The sequence below is a fragment of the Cynocephalus volans genome, chromosome 16 (assembly GCF_027409185.1).
Source record: "Cynocephalus volans isolate mCynVol1 chromosome 16, mCynVol1.pri, whole genome shotgun sequence".
NCBI classification, from domain to species: Eukaryota; Metazoa; Chordata; class Mammalia; order Dermoptera; family Cynocephalidae; genus Cynocephalus; species Cynocephalus volans.
This window is the reverse complement of record NC_084475.1, coordinates 7,603,051-7,620,784: the sequence shown is the minus strand read 5'-3', so window position 1 is coordinate 7,620,784 and position 17,734 is coordinate 7,603,051. Positions and strand designations below refer to the sequence as shown.

Sequence of the window (17,734 nt, the reverse complement as noted above, 5' to 3'; positions counted from 1 at the left end):
TATAACAGCAGGGACTGTGTCTGTTTCGTTCATTGATTTTTCTTCAGTCCTGGATTATAGGTGCTCCAAATGTATATTTTATATGAACAACTGAATAAATGTGAATAATAAGTGAATAACTGTGATGCTGGAAGCTCTTCAGCATTTATGTATTTCTAAGATATTTATTATAACTGTTCTAAAGAAGAGGCTAGAGTCCATTTACTCAGAATATTTAGGAAAAAACAAAGATGTCTTTGAAATTTATAATGAGTTAGCAATGAGTATAAGGAGAATCTCAGACTGTTTTCAGAAGCTCATTTATAGATGAGTGTGTACTAATGAGTGGTGATAATTAATAATGTAGTTGGGGGAAACATGCTGCTTCTCTGGCTCTGAGCAGAACTCGATTTCTATGAAGAAATTAGAATCTTATGATATTACAGACCACCCGTAAAACTTCAAAAAAACACAGGAATTAGAAGCACCAGATACTGTGGAAAACGAGGGTGAGGAAGGGAGCTGAAAACACAGAGTTTATTTGAAATTTATATAAGGAGAAGTTAGATCCCCACACTCTATCCCTACCCTGCCCAGCCTGACTACCTTCCCCCCAATACCCACAGGGTAGAGAATTATATTCACTAGAGAACCCAAACAAGAGAGAATCTAGATTTAGGAACACCACACACAGAGAAAGGTAGGGATCAGGTGCAGTATTAAAAACAAGGGGCTTATATATGTCTGTATATCGAAGTGAAACCCCAGCCCTCTTCTGCCCAGCTCCAAAATGCTGGCACCCAGGATATACTTGTATATCCTCCAGGCAGAAGATTGGAGAATTCTTTACTAGAGAATATGAACAGCGCACACGCACACACACACACACACACCCATATCCTCCAGGCAGAAGATTGGAGAATTCTTTACTAGAGAATATGAACAGCGCACACGCACACATGCATGCACGCACGCACGCACACACACACACCCATATCCTCCAGGCAGAAGATTGGAGAATTCTTTACTAGAGAATATGAACAGCACACATGCACACACGCATGCACGCGCGCGCGCACACACACACACACACACACACACACACAATGTACTGGGTATTACCAATAAGGATCTGATCATCTTAATGCTCTGTAGTCAAACTTTCTACACACACAAGCTTCCAATCAGTTTTTCAGTGTCTATTAAAGAAAAGCGAATACATAGCATCCATAAAACAAGAACAGGATGCTGTAAAAAGAAGGTGACAGAATAGGGATGATGGTAGGAGGAAAGAAAGTGAAAGAGCTACAATTCTCATTATCCTTAATAAGAAGCAATAGATAATGTATAAACTTTAAGGAAAAAAGATATAGCAGTACATATATATTTTTAAAAATATAAAAAATATTACGGACAGTATATAGTATAGCAAGAAGAGTTTTGAGCTAGGAATGAAAATTCAAAACTACTGATTACCTACACTGTGATCTTGGGTAAACCATATAACTTCTGTGAGTATCAACTTTCTTATCTGTTTCCTAGAGGACTTTACTTCTAAGTGTCTTTCTAGTTCTAAGGGTCTGATCCCATCATGATAAAGTATGTTTCTAGAAACAGCAAATAAAGAGAAACTTTTCTCCACATTCTCATAGTATACCTTTTTACATACGAGTATTTTTGTTCACTTTGCCAAGGGTCTCCCTACCTTTGCCTCCTTGATGTTAAAATGGAACTAGCATGTCCCCAACTTGGGAATCCTATTGTACCTGCGAGGCTAGTCTTCGCATAGCCTCCTCCTGCCGCCTGCGCATTTCTGGAGTTCCTGGGCAGCTTCCACTGGTGATAGATGAGTGAGCTGAAGGTGGCTGTGTGAGTGGCAGTTCCCTGTTGGCGTCCACATCTGGATTAAAAACATGAGATAGTTGCATCAGATAACCATAAAACTCTGAACTAAAGGAAAATTAGTTCAATTCCATTGATTCTATGACCCAGCAATTCCACTCTTAGGTATATACCCAAGAGAAATAAAAACAAAAGTCCACACAGAAACTTGTACACAAATGTTCACAGAAGCATGATTCATAATAGCCAAAAAGTGGAAACAACCTAAATATCCATTAACTGATGAATGGATAAAATGTGGTATATCCATACAATGAACTACTACTCAACAATAAAAAGAAATGAGATACTGATAGCATATTTTCAAGGGTCATCCATGTTGTAATATGTAAGACAAAGTTGTCAATCAAAAAAGACCACATATTTTATGATTTTATTTATATAAAATGCCCAGAATAGGAAAATCCACAGAGATGGAAAGTACATTAGTGGTTACTTAGGGCTGGAGGGAGGGAGTTAAGGGGAGAATAGGGATTGACTGCTAATAGGCATGAGTTTCTTTTAGGAGGACAAAAATGTTCTAAAATTAGATTAGGGTGATTGCTATACAATCCTGTGAATATACTAAAAATACTGACCTGAACACTTTAAATGGGTAAATTGTATAGCATGTGAAATATAGCTCAATAAAGCTGTTCATAAATTTTTAAAATTCTATTTGTTCCTTTTATTTAAAAATGTATTCTTACCTTCTAACTAGAAATTATAGACATTTATGAGTAAAACTATAATTTAAAAATGGGTACCAAACTAAATATCTGAAGTTGTTATTTGATGGCCAGTAGCTATAGAAAAGGAGGAACAGGAATGTAGTCCTCATCTAAGTCCTCACCACTAGGAGTGAATTTAGATTTCTTCCATCCAACAGGTGGAGTAAATTTCTTTGTTACTGAATTATTCAGAACTTTTCCTGAATAATTGCAGAGGGGTAGGTACAAAGAGTTGGCTGTTAAAAGAGCCAAAAGAAATAGTGACAATTTGAGTTGAGGTAAAGTTCAGTGATTGTCACTGTATTATTTCTGCTGTTCACCCCATGCCTCCACTCCCTTTCCCTTTATCTGGTATTTGATTTTGTGGGCAATTACTGTCCAATTACCCTTTGTCTTCTAGCTATTCACTTTTGAAGATGCTCTCCTTTTTGTCTGAGTGTCTTACTTTCTGTTTGGTATTCAGAGAACAGTAGAAATAAAAGTTAATAGGTAGCCAGTAGTTGGTGTGTACAGCAAACTGGCAAAACAGACTTCAGAAACGAGCAGATTAGGGATGGTAGGGCTTACTCACTTAACAGCTGTGTAGGGGATTGGCAGCTGTTGGCAAATGTCAAATCCAAATAATAACTACACTGAGACTTTTAGTGATAGAGAAATACAGTCTTGTATTACACAGAGCTTCCCTAACTACCGTACTGAGTACACGTATAGTTAATATAATAATGCCTGAATTACACAACAGGTCTATTTTCACAAAATGCTTTTGTTCTGTGTATGAGAGAGAGAGAGAGAGAGAGAGAGAGAGAGAGAGAGAGAGAGAGAGAGAGAGAGAGAGTGTGTGTGTGTGTGTGTGTGTGTGTGTGTTTGTGTTGGGAGTGGGTGGATGATCATGGTGGTGGTGGTGAAGATTGATGGGGGAGTCAGGTTTGGGAAAATAGGCAAGAAAGCAAGATGACAGGCTAGTGCCTGTCTTGACAGCTTTTATGTACCTTCTCAGGGAAATGACAAGGAGGGGGCGGGCTATGGGGCTGAGTCTGTGGGGGAAGCAGAGCCAGGCAATGCAATCCTGTGGGCTAAACTGCATACTTCTTCCACAGCAGTACTGCTCAGATGGAGGAAATAGGGGCAGAAGAAAGCACGACACGACAGATGACGCAGAGATAAAAGTTGGGAGCTCCAATAATTTTCCATTTATTTTCATTATTTCTACAACTACATCACTGGCATCACTGACCAAAGATTTGCAAAGCCAGCGAGATTCCAAACAAACCTATCCAATCTTAATGTCAGTTAAACTCTAAAAAATTAAGCCAACCCTCTATATGTAGACACCATTCTTATTCATTAATGAAAAAAATTCTGTTGCTGCCAGTAAAATTTTCAGTGCTAGCTCAAATACATAACAGATTTATGCTGAAAAATCATTTGCATTATATCAGTCACTTACTCTTGACCCCTTCTTTAAAGACTACTTGTTCTGTAAGGTGGCAGAGGTAGAATATAGTTTGAACGTCAACAGATTACAACGAAAATTATTTTGTATAAGGCAATGCTGGTTCTCTGTAATTCTGATAGATATATAATCATATACTCTATCTCCCCTGATTCTTTCAAGTTTCAAAAGTCAACTATCAGGCCAAATCTACAGTCTCAACAAAAAATGTTTATCCCAAGAATGGGCAGTGTTCCAGTGTTTTTGGAGATTCTCAGGAGATAAAAGGCAGTAGATGTTAGAGAATAACGTAATGAACTAACTTTAAAGAATATCTGCTTTGGGAAGCACATAAAGTGTTTTCTACTAACTCTTGCTTTCCCAGGCTAATGGGGGGACCCTTAGGTACCCTTTGCTTTCTGAGAAAGCAGCTCTTCTTGCCCTTGGGATTTATCTTCTGTCATGCATGATTCTACCACTCTGTTATCTGCAACAGTGATATACCGAGGAGTCAGAGAGACTATGAGCTATCTGGTTTTCTTTCTGACACACTCAAATAGCTAACTTCTTGGACTGTGCAGATAAGAAGTAGTATGGTATGATAGACACTTAAGCACTCAAGGGAAAATACTGAAACAGGTATGGAAAGTTAATTTCAACCATAAAGACATGTTCTTAGAGTCAAAATTTTAGCACCAGAAACAATTCTTAAAAATGAACTAGTCACACTTCTTTATTTTACAGATGAGAAGACTGAGCTCTAAAGAAATTAAAGCAAAATTCTCAAGGTCACAAAGTATACTCAATTTGAGTATTGGGGCACAAACCCTGGACTCTTGACTCCCACAATACCATGCTAATCTACCTCAGAAGAGCTTCATTTAATAAATTAAGCATGGTATTTCTCCTAAGAATTCTTCTATATTAATTCTTACCATATCCTGGTAAAGAAGGTATTTTGATTGAACCAGTTTTCTTCCTAAACATTAGTTTTTCTTCCATATGTTAGACATCCATAAGTTTACCAGAGGCAATCTGCCTACTTAATGATGTAAGACTGCTAATTAATTTCAATTGAAAACCAAGATGCTTGGAAGGTAAGCAGGTAGTCCGTTAAGTTTCTAGCACTGTGCTAGACCCTGTAACTATGATGATCTTAAACAAATCATTTCTAGTGTTTGATATCTGAAAGTTTGTGGTGGGCTAGATTATTGATTTGGACTAGCAGGGCAAAAGTTTCCTTTTTTGTTTTCTTATAACTAATAGGTACAAGGTAGACTGATTTTATACATACAGTGTGTACAGGAAGAACATTTATACATTTTCATTTATTTTCTTTAATTGAGTGAGTTTCATCAATAAGGAGAGGCAGCATAACAAGATGGATAAGAGAACTGCCTTTGAAACGAGACTGCTTAATTTCACCATTTACTGGCTGTAAAATCTGGGATGTTTAATTAACCTCTCTGAGCCTCAAATTACTTACCTGAGAAATGAAAACAACAGAAACTACCTCACTGAGTTGATAAGAGGATTGGATAAATTGATATCTGTAAATTACTTAGAGAGTGTCTGGCAATAGTAATACTATATGAGTATTTTAAAAATAAACAAGATCCTGGTGGTGATCATTAAGTTGCACCCTGCTTGTGATGAAAGATGCCTGAATACACGTGAAAGCTCAGCACCTTTTAACAAGGAAACAGGAGAAACCCTTCAAGGGCACGATGAAGCTCAAGTCCAAGTAGTGCAACACTGACGTCAACAGCAAAAACATGAAGGCCATAAACAGACTATGCTGGCATGTAGCAAGAAGAAATGAGCACAGGTGGAGCAAAATCTGACAGTGATGGATGCAAATGGCTTAGCAGGCAATCACTGCAGTCATTATCCAAAGGACAGACCAGCCATATGGCCAGCAGGGAAGAGTTATAAATTTATTCCACAAGAAAGGTTTTTTCAGTCATGCTTAGGTGACTGCTGGATATGTGGGTTGGATGTAAACAGAGTACTGCATTCTTTCTCTCAATTCTGAATTAATTGTCCTCACATGCAAGTCAGGTTTTGCAGATCAGAAAATAAAAGGATATGTGACCTAAAATAAATGTCAGAAAAAATTTCAGAGCCAACAAAGCAGAGAGTTCTTTAAAAAGGAATACATACGTTTGGGGGAGGCATGTGGACTGTCTGAGGCAATCTGTCTCATCCGTGTACCATGGCAGCTCAGGGCCACCAGTCTGGAGATGATGGCCGTTTTGCCGAAACCAATATTTCCCACAATCACTACTCCTTGGTTCACGCTGGCATTTGAACTTTGAAGCTGAGCATCTATTTCATGGAAAACCCAATCCCGGCCAACAAACACTGACTCTGTAGTGATGCTGGGCACTTCAAAGAGCAGAGGCTTCAGGGAGATATCTGGAGGCCTATAAGGTGCAAAGCGAACTGAAAGAAACAATAAGAGAACACAGAACTTAGGTCAAACTGTCAACACTGAGAGAAATTGAGAAAAAAGGCAGTTTAGGAAACAATTAGAGTTACAGTATGATGGTATTCTGGGCTTATTCAGAAAAAAAAAAAGGAAAGAAAAACCCACAGAATGTTGGTTCTACATAGATAAACAATGCAGATGAGATAGAGCCATCTGACACTCTAGATGGCAGAACACAAACATTGATAAAACAGTAATGATTTACTCAAAACAGTCAGAAAGTCAGGGTGATATTCAAAATTATTAAACAATGGGGACGGCCCAGGCACCAGTAATCAGTAAGGATGCAAGAGTATTGAAGAAGGGTCCTAAAGGCCCTGTGCTATGCCTGGGGGCAACCTTCTAATTGTTGGATGGTCAGGAGATGCAGGTGTAGAGTTCCTGGGGAGAGGTCAGCCTGTGGTGGAGCATCCAGATGGCTTATGACAGCAGCTCTTTACCAACCACTAAGGGTGCATTTCAGTATTTAACAATCAATATGGCTGTATCTGTACGTATCAGTTGAAAATCAGTCCTGTAGAAAGCAATGCAAAGTAAAGAAGCTTGTTTGTTTCTTTAAAAACACCAATGAGAACATGAATTCTTGTAAGTTCACGATGGTATTGTTTTTTTAGTGTAGCCCGCATATTACTTATGAGAAAGAAAGCCCCTAGAAGCTCTGATAGTTTCAAAGGTCTTAAACATGCTAAGCAGTCAAAGGAGCAGAAACCAAACTTTCACCCAGTGTCTTTGCACCTGTATTGCTTGCATTTGTGCCAACCTTTATTTATTTATTTTTCACTGAAACATAATTGATCATACATATCTGTGGAGTATAGCAGCATTGATGGCACCAATTTTTAAAAAATGATTTTTGGCTTATACACATATCTTGAGGATAGACATTGCTTTTCTCAAGATTTTTTTTTTCCTGTTCTTATATAGTTACAGGATGTGTTATGGGCCAAGCACGTTACAGTTGTCTAAAAATGCATAATAGGTGTGACTTGGTTTCAAAGATTGACCCTCTAATTATATTGATGGTAAAAGTAAGTCCTGCCTGATTGACCTTGTCTGGGTTAAGCACTCTCCTGACTGTTCCCAGAGTAGCTCTAAGATTTATCATTTGATCTGTCTGAAACCAGGTATTTTGTTTCCGTATCTTTAACCTTAGCATAATACCTTAACATATAGTAGGTGCCCAGTAAATACTTATGGAAAGAATGAATTAAACCTAAGGTTTTACAATCTAAACTCATTTTATGTTTTAGAACACAAGAAAGGCCAAGGGTGGGAAGGGGATAGGGGAAGGAGAAAGGGAGATCATAAAGGGGGGAAATGAGATCTATTTGTACTGTTTACACATTATTCTAGAACATACTTAAACCACTTAACACATTGTAATATGCGATCTAGAGATGGCGGCTTACTTGAGAAAACACACATATACATGCTGCATACATGTACACAAGCCTCATTTAAAATTGCCTGAAAGTCATTAGAATGATAACTGAACATTTAAAAAAGGATAAGAATTACAAATGTAGTACAAATAATCAAAAATATAAAGCCAAACTCTAACAATAGAAGCAAATGGTTTCCTATATCAGTTTTAAAATGCCCAAATTTTGCATGAAAAGAAGGGGGCTGTGGAGATACAGCTACATGGTCAACTTATAATTTACTGATACACGTCTCTTTAGTAAAATCTACTCTTTTTTTTTTGTCTTTTTCGGGGCCGGTACTCAGCCAGTGAGCGCACTGGCCATTCCCATATAGGATCCGAACCCGCAGCGGGAGCGTTGCTGCGCTCCCAGCACTGCACTCTCCCGAGTGCGCCACAGGGTTGGCCCTAAAATCTACTCTTTAAAAAGCCATAACCATAAGTACAGAATTCAGTGAAAACCAGGCTTTAATTTGCTAAAAATTATTCTTTTTAATTCTAGTGTTTTATAGCTAATAATTAGAGTCTACTTTATTTTTGGTAAATATTATTTTATAGAGATATAATTCACATGCCATAAAATTCACCATTTTAAAGTACACAATTCAGCGGTTTTTAGTATATTCACAAAGTTGTGCAACCATTACTACTATCTAATAATAGCTGAATATTTTCATCATTCCCCAAAGAAATCCTATACCCAGTTTCAAGTCTGAGGGATTATGAAGCTGAGAAGCAGTAGAATCTCAATACATCAAGAGATTTACCATTAGAAATAACCTTCCCACTTTCTTTGTTATGTGAAGGTCTTCCCCCCTAGATATGAATTAGAGACAAAGCCTCAGCATCTGGGAGGAAAGAATTAAAACTCTGGATACATCAGAGTATGCTCAAATTTAAATTTCAATTGAGGCAAATAAAATGGTCCACTGAATTAATCTCTACAGAAAGTAAAAAAACCATACCAATATTCTTCTGTGATTATTTGACAGTTCTGTACTCATCTAAGCCCTTAACTAAGTTTGAATTCTACTCAACATCAAAATCTAGCAGAAATCCTCTATTTGTTTCCTTTATTTTACGTAGGCCATTGAGATGAGGAATATGCGTAGGACAGAGGTCTGAATATCCTAGACAAGTTAGCTGATAATTACTTTTATATTACATCAAGGGCCAAGAAACGAGTTTATATAAGCACTTGCTCACACAGGAAAGTGCAGTAGGCTGAGTGGGCAGCTCAGCAGATAAGCACTAACAAAGCAGAGGTGGTAAAAAAGAAAGGGACCTTCTCACATTTCTATTGGAACCCTGACCGAGACTGAAATGACCAGTGCTGGCACTGGGCTTGTCTAATGACAAAACGGACCATATCATTCCCCTACATAAAACCCTCCGGTGGTTCTCCACTGCATTTAGAATAAAATCAAAACTCCCTTCCCTGCCCTCCCAGCTCTGCATGATCTGGACCCTGCCTACTGCTGCAGCATCACACAGCACTTCCCCCTCACTCTGTGCCCCAGCTATTCTGGTCTTTCGGTTTCTTGAACAGTTTCTTTGCTACCTGCTGTTCTGACTGCTTGTGATGCTCTTTCCTTGGCTGTTAACACGGCAGGCTCCCTTTTATTCTTTGGGTTCAGCTTAAATGCTACTTTGTCACAGATGCATCCCCTGATAATCTTTGAAAGTTGGTACCCCTACACCCCATCATTGTTTTTAAGCAAGAGGATTTGTTTCCCTCAGATAATTAATCAAAAATAGTAATTATTTTATTTTCTTATCACATATCACAACCTGATACAATGTTATCGACTCTTTTGTTTTCTTGATTACTTCTGTCTCGTCAACTAGAATACAAGCTCTGTGAAGGCAGGAACCATCACTGAATCACCAGCACATAGCTGGGGTACACAGTAGAGGCTCAATAAATACTGTCAATAAATGAATATTGAATAAGGGAATCAAGATAGTTTTATTAAAAGAACTTTTATATATTAGGAGAGGAGAAGAGTGGAGTGTTTTGTCACTATATCAGAGCCCACACAAATCTTCAGAATATAATTAAAAAGAAAGTTCCTGCTACTTAAGAATTAAACTTGCCCTAGCAATCCCAGTCTATCTCCAAATCTTGTGGATTCTTCCTTTGAACGATCTCTCACATTAGTCACCTCTGTTCACTTCCAAATATTCCCACCCAGCTCAGGCTTTCTCTGGTTTCCTACCTGGCTCCCCTAACTTCACTTCCTGACTCAGCCACTCCATTTTGCACATTGTACCAGATCAATTCTTTATTACCATAATTGCATCAGGTCATTTCCCTTCTTCAAAAATCTCAAATAGTGCAGTTTTTTGCTATATCAAATGCAAGCTCCTTCCCAGATTCTGAATGCTCTCTGTAACATAACTCAACTCCATCATTTGTATTCCTGATGGCTCACCAAAGTGCCACCTGAGGTAGACAAAGCAGTCTCTTTAGAGTACCTTGACAGGCTGCGCTACATTCCAATCCCTGTGTCCTAGTGCAGGTTGTCCTTCTTACCTGAAGTGCCCCTTTTCTTCTGTTCAACCCTGTCCAATATATTATGGTCCAGGTTAATTTTCATCTTCTTCATGATATCTTCTCCAATTAATCTAGTCCTCATTCATTTTCCTCTCCCCAAACTAAGTTAACACCATATAATTTAGTCCTTAATTATATTTATACTATTCACTAACATTTTAAATCTTGTTTTTCCAACTAGATGGGAAGCTCTTTGAGGGCAAGGATAATGTCTATCACAGTTTTAAGCACAGATTAGGGGTAAAAGATAAAGAAGGGAAAACATATTATTGAGCACCTTCTGTGTCTCTGGTATGGTACAGGTTTGTATATACATTCTTCACACAAAAAATTTTCTTTTATGTTTTGATGTAAAACTTATGCAATATTAAATTAACCATTTTAAAATGTATGATTCAATGGCATCTAATATACTCACAATGTTGTGCAACCACCCCTTCTATCTAGTTCCAAAACATTTTTGTCACTCCAAAAGAAAACCTTATACTACTAAAGAGACATTCTCCATTTCTCACTCCCTGAGTCTTTGGCAAACAACAATCTGCTCTCTGACTCTATGGATATACTTATTTGGATATTTCACATACTATTAGTGACATTTTGTGTCTGGCTTCTCTCATGTGGCATAATTCAAAGTTCATCCACGTTGTAGCTTGTATCAGTACTTCATTCCTTTTTATAACTGAACAACATACATCATATATGCATACCACAATTTTTATCCATTTGTCACTGGCGGACATTTGGGTTGTTTCTAACTTTGGGCTATTGTGAAGAGCTGCTATGAACATTTGTGTACACGTATTTGAGCACTTCTTTTCAAATTTTGTGGTACATTCTTAGAAATGGAATTACTGGGTTATATAGCATTTCTATGTTTAACTTTTTGAGGAACCGCTAAGCTGTTTTCCACAGTGGCTAAACTATTTTACCTCCCTACCAGCAATGTATAAGAGTCCCTATTTCTCCACATCCTCATGAACACCTGTTAAGCTATTTTGTTTGTTTCCTTTTGTTTTCATTATAGCCATACAATTGTGTGTGACCGTGAGCCTAACTTACTCCATCTTGAAGCCCTTACCACTTGCTATGTCCTTTGTGTGAACCCTGCCCACAAGAGTTACTAGCAAAAGGTAGACAGAACAATACCAATAGCTAGAAACAACTTGCTAACTTCAAAGAAGGGATTTAATGATAAAGTACTAAGGTGGCAACAACTGGTCTGGCTACCTGCATCATAAGACCATCAAAGATAGAACTCATTGTCATAAGGCAATTGGAGTTAGTGATGTTAGCTCATTGCTTAGTTAGTAACTGCTGCTTGGCTTTTCTCACCACTTCACATGAACTGCCTATATTAACTGGGGCTGAACAAGGAGGCTGTGCAGAGAAACTCTGCATAGGCTTCTGGGTCGTTGCCTTCTTGATCCATCATCCTATAAGTAAATTACCTTTTAAATAAAATTCTTTGCCTTACTGCATGGAAGTGCCTGCTTTATTTCTCAGTCTTAAGAAACCTTCTCAGTTTGGTGGGCATTTTACTTTTGGCCCACTTTCAGACACAAGTGGGTGTGAAATGGTGTTTCACTGAGGTTTTAATTTGCATTCCCTAAGGACTGATGATGTAAACAGCTTTTCATGAACTAGTTGTCCATTTATGTATCTTCTTTGGAGAAATAAATTTGTACTCAAGTCTTTTACTAATTTTTTAATTGGGTTGTTTTTCATTAAGTTGCAAGAGTTCTTTATTGATTCTGCATACTAGACCCCTATCAGACATATGATTTACAAATATTTTCTTCCATCCTGTAGGCTGTCTTTTCCCTTTCTTGATAATGTCCTTTGATGCATAAAAGTCTTTAATTTTGATGAAGTCCAATTTATTTATTTTTGTTGTTGTTGTTGCCCGTGCTTTTAGTGTCATAGCTAAGAATCTAAAGTCATGAGAATTTACCCATGTGTTTTCTTCTAAGAGTCTCACAATGTTAGTTCTTATATTTGGGTTAGACTGTTGATTCATTTTGAGTTAATTTTTGTATATGATGTAAAGTACAGTCCAACTTCATTCTTTTGCGTGTAGATACCCAGTTGTCCTAGTACCATTTGGTGAACAGACTATTTCTTCCCCTTGAATGAACTGGCACCCTTGTTGAAAAGCAATTGGCCACAGATGTATTGGTTTATTTCTGGACTCTCATTGTATCTATATTTGTATTCACATGTATCTCTATGTGTATTCCTACACTAGCACCACACTGTTTTGATTACTGTAGCTGTATGGTAAGTTTTGAAATTGGGAACTGTGAGTCTTCCAATTTTGTTCTTTTTTTCAAGATTCTTTTAGCTATTCAGGGCTCCTTGCAATTCTACATGAATTTGAGAATTGGCTTTTCCATTTCTGCCGAAAAGGCTGTTGGAATTCTGATAGAAATTTATTTGAATTTATACATTACTTTGGGTAGTACTGACATCTTAACAACTTAGTATTAAACCTTAATATAGATGGTGTATAGAAACACAATTGATTTTTGTGGGCTGATTTTGTACCTTATAACTTTCCTGAATTCATTTTACTAGATCTTGTGTTTTTTTTTGGAGACTCTTTCTAACCCTTTCACTTTCTCTTCTCCTTCTGGAAATCCTGTCATGTGCATGATGGTAAACCTGATGATGTTCCACAGGTCTTTTGGGCTTTGTTCATTTTTCTATTTTCTTTCTCCTCCTCAGACTGGATAATTTCAACTGTCTATCTTCAAGTTCTCTGATTATTTCTTCTGCCTGCTCAAATCTGTTGTTGAACTCCTGCAGCGAATTTTTCATTTTAGCTATTCTACTTCTCAGCTCCAGAGAAGTAGAATATTTGTTTTCTTTTTATAATTTCTCTCTTTGTTGATATACACCATTTATTCATGCATAGTTTTCTTTGTATCCTTTAGTTTTTTGTTCATGGTTTCCTTTAGCTCTTTAAGCATATTTAATAGAGCTGATTTAAGTCTTTGTCTGGTAAGTCCAATGTCTCAGCTTCCTCAGGGATGGTTTCTGTTTTTTTTTTTCCAGTGAATAGGCCATATTTTCCTGTTTCTTTGTATGCCTTATAATTTTTTTGTTGAAAACTGTACATTTTGAATAATTTCATGTGGTAACTCTGGATATCAGATTCTGTCCCCTTCCCAGAGTTTGCTGTTGTTGCTTGTTCTGTCCCCGCAGTTGTCCATTTATTTAGTGACTTTTTCAAATTATTTTTGCAAAGACTCTATTAGTTGTTGTGTGTGGTCACTGATGTTTCTGTTCTATTATCTCAATGGTCAGCCAGTGATATGACAGAGATTTCATTAAATGCTGAAATTGAATAGCCTCATTCTACATTATGCTCTCTCCTGGTTGCTTTAAGTTTTGATTAGATTCTGGAGTTCTGAAAAAGATGATTCTGTATTCTGTGTTTTTAACAGCTTAATGGTTGCTTCAGTGAGGAGACCAATTCTTAGAACTCCTTGCTCTGCCATTTTCTGTGATGTCACTTGGTAGTAGGGGGTGGCTAATCATTTAGGGTTTTTTTTGGAGGGAGGTGGTATTTGAGAACCCTTGAAGGAGAAGTATATATGCTGATGCATTGAGCTCTGGCTGAACAGTCTCAGTACTTCCAGGGAGTAAGAAGGAAATAGAAGAAGCATGGCCCCTTACAAAATTCTTGTAGCATTTTTACAGATGAGTATAATTAGGCCTAGATAGACCTAAGGAACATAACTAGTTTCAGAGCTAGAATCAAAACCTAGTTCTGATTCCAAAATCCAGTCTTTTCTATTATATTATGTCGCATGTGCTCTATAGGATACGACTATTGAATCTGAATGTGACATGAGTTATCCCACTGATGGCCAGAATTGAGTAGGCTTATATGACTGGCTAAGCCAGCTTCTTTTCCCCTTACCTCTCTTTGTACTTCCCTTCAGGAACTTCATGCTTGGCTAGGGATGACCTTTCTAGAGAGAAGAACTATTGAGAGACTTAGTTGCTTTCTAGATAGACTTATCTCTTCAGGTCCAAGATAATTTTACATTTTGTTTCAAAGGAGGCTTTTGCGAATAAAACTAATGCCAATTTGTAATATGGCATAAGTATAGACTCAAAGACTTCAGTTTTTGAGAAAAATTCTACTAAGATAACTTGTTCTCATGTCTACATAATGCCTAATCATATTGTATTTTACTGAGAAAGCTTTGACATTTAAAAAAGTTATTTTAAAAATTTTCTAAAAATGTAATCGATTCACAATACTTCAAGAGAAGAACACAGACAAAATTAGCCCAGTACCATATGGTAAAACAACTGTTGACACCAAGAACAGCCCAGAAACAGTTTCTATACCTCAGAATCTAGGGCTTCTGACAGATAAATATGATAAAAAGAAAGCCATACTTTCCGTGTCCCCAACTGTAAATTTAGGGTATAGAACAAGAAAGCACTGTTGGTCTGCACTGTAGGGCATGGAGGTAAAAAAATATTCTCTGTGGGGTTCATATTCCTAAATAAATGTTTCTTTGTTTTGGATATCAGCTGGTTTCCAAGAGCTTTTCTAAGGCAGAAACCACTGAAATAATCCAGTGAAGTTACCACTGCAACTACAGTTGAGCTGAGGGAAAAAGATGACCTAATCCAGACTATTTAGTAACAGAATGTGGCTTTCTTATTCCTGGCACCCAGGGGGTGGCAGTCCCAGGACAGCAACAAAACAGGAAGACCATCCCATCCTTCTCAAAACATATAGTAAAGTATAATATCTACAATTTACTTAGAAATGCATAAAAAATGATGGGTGGATAAAGAGAGAGAGCTGGGTAGATGAATAGCTATGTGATAAAATAGTAAAATGTTAATGTTAAAATCAAGGTGGTAGGTATATGAGAGTTTATTATAAAATTCTTTCAGCTTTTTTTATATCTGAAAAATTTCTTAATAAAATGTTGGGGGTGGGGAGACACAAAAAGGAAAAACATTCCAATAGGGCACACAAGAGAAGCTTTAGAAAGCAGTTTCTTTAAGGGATTTAAGAACCAGTCCAGATTCCAGTCAGCGTGTGCAGCTCTTCAATGTAAATTAGGCTTGTGGCAGACAAATGAATTCTTTCCAGGAAATAGTCTCTGTGAGACCATCAATACTTATAATTATATATCTAGGCTTTTGGAGAAAATGTACCTTTCTTTAACTAAGAAAAAGAGTAAACCTTTAAAAAACAAACAAAAATACATTAAGGCTTACAGATTTACCTGCCCCAATGCAAATATAAACAGCTGCACCAAGGGGGAAGAAGGGAGGAGGAAGTGGGGGCAAAAGAGCTCCAACTGGATTTTTACTAAAGCATACTTATTTATTCATGGAAAACAACCATGATTAATTTTTTAAAAAGCCAGTTACAGGATAGGCAGAAGAAACGGTTTATGTAACACAGCCAAAGTCTGGTGCAAATAAACGCAGAGCTGTATTTCCTCACATTCTTCCATAATGACTATAAAGTCTAGCCTTGAAGCACTTCTGTTCCTTGGAGCAAAAGAGAATTTCAGGTTCATTTTTAGGGTTTGTGCTATGCATGCTATTCTCTACACAAAATACAGGAAAAACAGATGTGCTTCAGAAGAAACCTGGTATCACGTTAGTACCAAATATAAGGCAAAAAATGTACTTATTTTTTTCTTAAGACATAGTTAAAATCAAGGTAAGGGCTCATTTGTATACTGAGTTTCTAGAAGGGCTTATTCTTCTATTTACAAGAGTCAAGTCTGTTGTTTATTCTTCATGCTCAGGAATACTACTGAAGTGGGCAGCTATTCCTACCCTAGGAGATAAATATTTGAAGAATGTAAAAGAATATGAATCAGGTCCCCTAAAGATCAGTCTAAAGATAATAGCCTAAAGAATGTTCATTCCAGATAAAATCTACTTAAAAAAAAAGAATTAATAAAGCAGAATCACTTTTTGGGTGTACAGGGAAACATATAGCAGAGTAAGTAAAACTGTGGACTTGGAGCCAGGTTGCCTCAGTTTGTACCCTGTCTCTGTCACTTACTAGCTGTGCAACCTTGGGCTACTTATGTTATCAATATCTCAGTTTGCTTGTCTTTATAATAGGGTTAACAATGACACTGTGAGGATTAAATGAGTTAATACATGTAATGTGCTTAGGACGGTATCAGGCTGTTAGCTAGGTTAGATGCTGTCACTGTCCATGTCATCGAGCCAAGAGACATCCAGAGTAACCATAACCACCCCCTCCACCCCCACCACTTGTTTAAAAGAAAACTAACAAAAAAGATCCTGAGGACATACTGACTCTTTTTGAATCCTCTTCCCTCTGAGGCTTTTGCCTCACCTCCCTTCTTCCTTTTACCACCTAGCTTTTTGAAAGGGCCATGCTTGCAATCTTCACTTTCACAGTGATAACTCATAGCCTGGCTTCCACCCCTATTACTCTGCTGAAATTATTTTGGTTAAAGTCACTATATACTTTCTAACTTTTAAATCAAATGATGTATTCTCAGTCTTTATGCTTCTTAATCATTCTTCAGTATTTCACAGTTAACCAATCCTCACTTTTTAAAAAAAAATTATTTTTTTATTTTACCATTACATAAGTAAACATTTTTTGCGGCCCTTTACCAATTCCTCCCTAGTTCTCCCTCCCTCTTTCTCACCTCTGGTGTCCTCAGTTCCCTTATCTCCTTTCGAGAGTTCAAGGAATTATTGCAATTGTTTTATCTTTCTTATTTTCTTTTCAGCTCCCACTTACGAGCGAGGACATGCTACAATATTTCTCTTTCTTTACCTGGTTATTTCATTTAACATGATTTTCTCTAAGTTCATTCATGTTGCTGTGAATGGCAGAATTTCATTCCTTTTTATGGCAGAGAAGTATTCCATTGTTTCTATATACCACATTTTCCTTATCTAGTCATCCACTGATGGACATTTAGTTTGGTTCCAACTTTTAGCTATTGTATACAGAGCTGCAATAAACATGGGAGTACAGGTCTCCCCTTGACATAATGATTTCCATTCCTTTTGGTGTACACCCAGCAGTGGGATTGCTGGATCATACGCAGTTCTATCTGAACTTGCCTGAAGAAACTTCATACTGTTTTCCACAATGGCTGCACTAATTTACAGTCCCACCAACAGTGTAGATGGGTTTCCCTTTCTCCACATCCTCACCAGCATTTGTTATTCTCTGTTTTTTTGATATGGTCAG

The 17,734-nt window shown here is 37.3% G+C and overlaps 1 protein-coding gene across 1 annotated transcript in view; it reads right to left on the bottom strand.

The window, feature by feature from the left end:
- The window catches only part of TANC2 (tetratricopeptide repeat, ankyrin repeat and coiled-coil containing 2), a 435,526-nt gene that overhangs the window by 92,726 nt on the left and 325,066 nt on the right, over nucleotides 1–17,734 (bottom strand). Inside the window, exons 10-11 of the mRNA XM_063080666.1 lie at nucleotides 6,187–6,468; nucleotides 1,746–1,879 (exon numbers count right to left, since the gene is read on the bottom strand). Coding sequence (XP_062936736.1) covers nucleotides 1,746–1,879; nucleotides 6,187–6,468 — 416 coding nt within the window. The remainder of the gene's footprint in view (nucleotides 1–1,745; nucleotides 1,880–6,186; nucleotides 6,469–17,734) is intronic.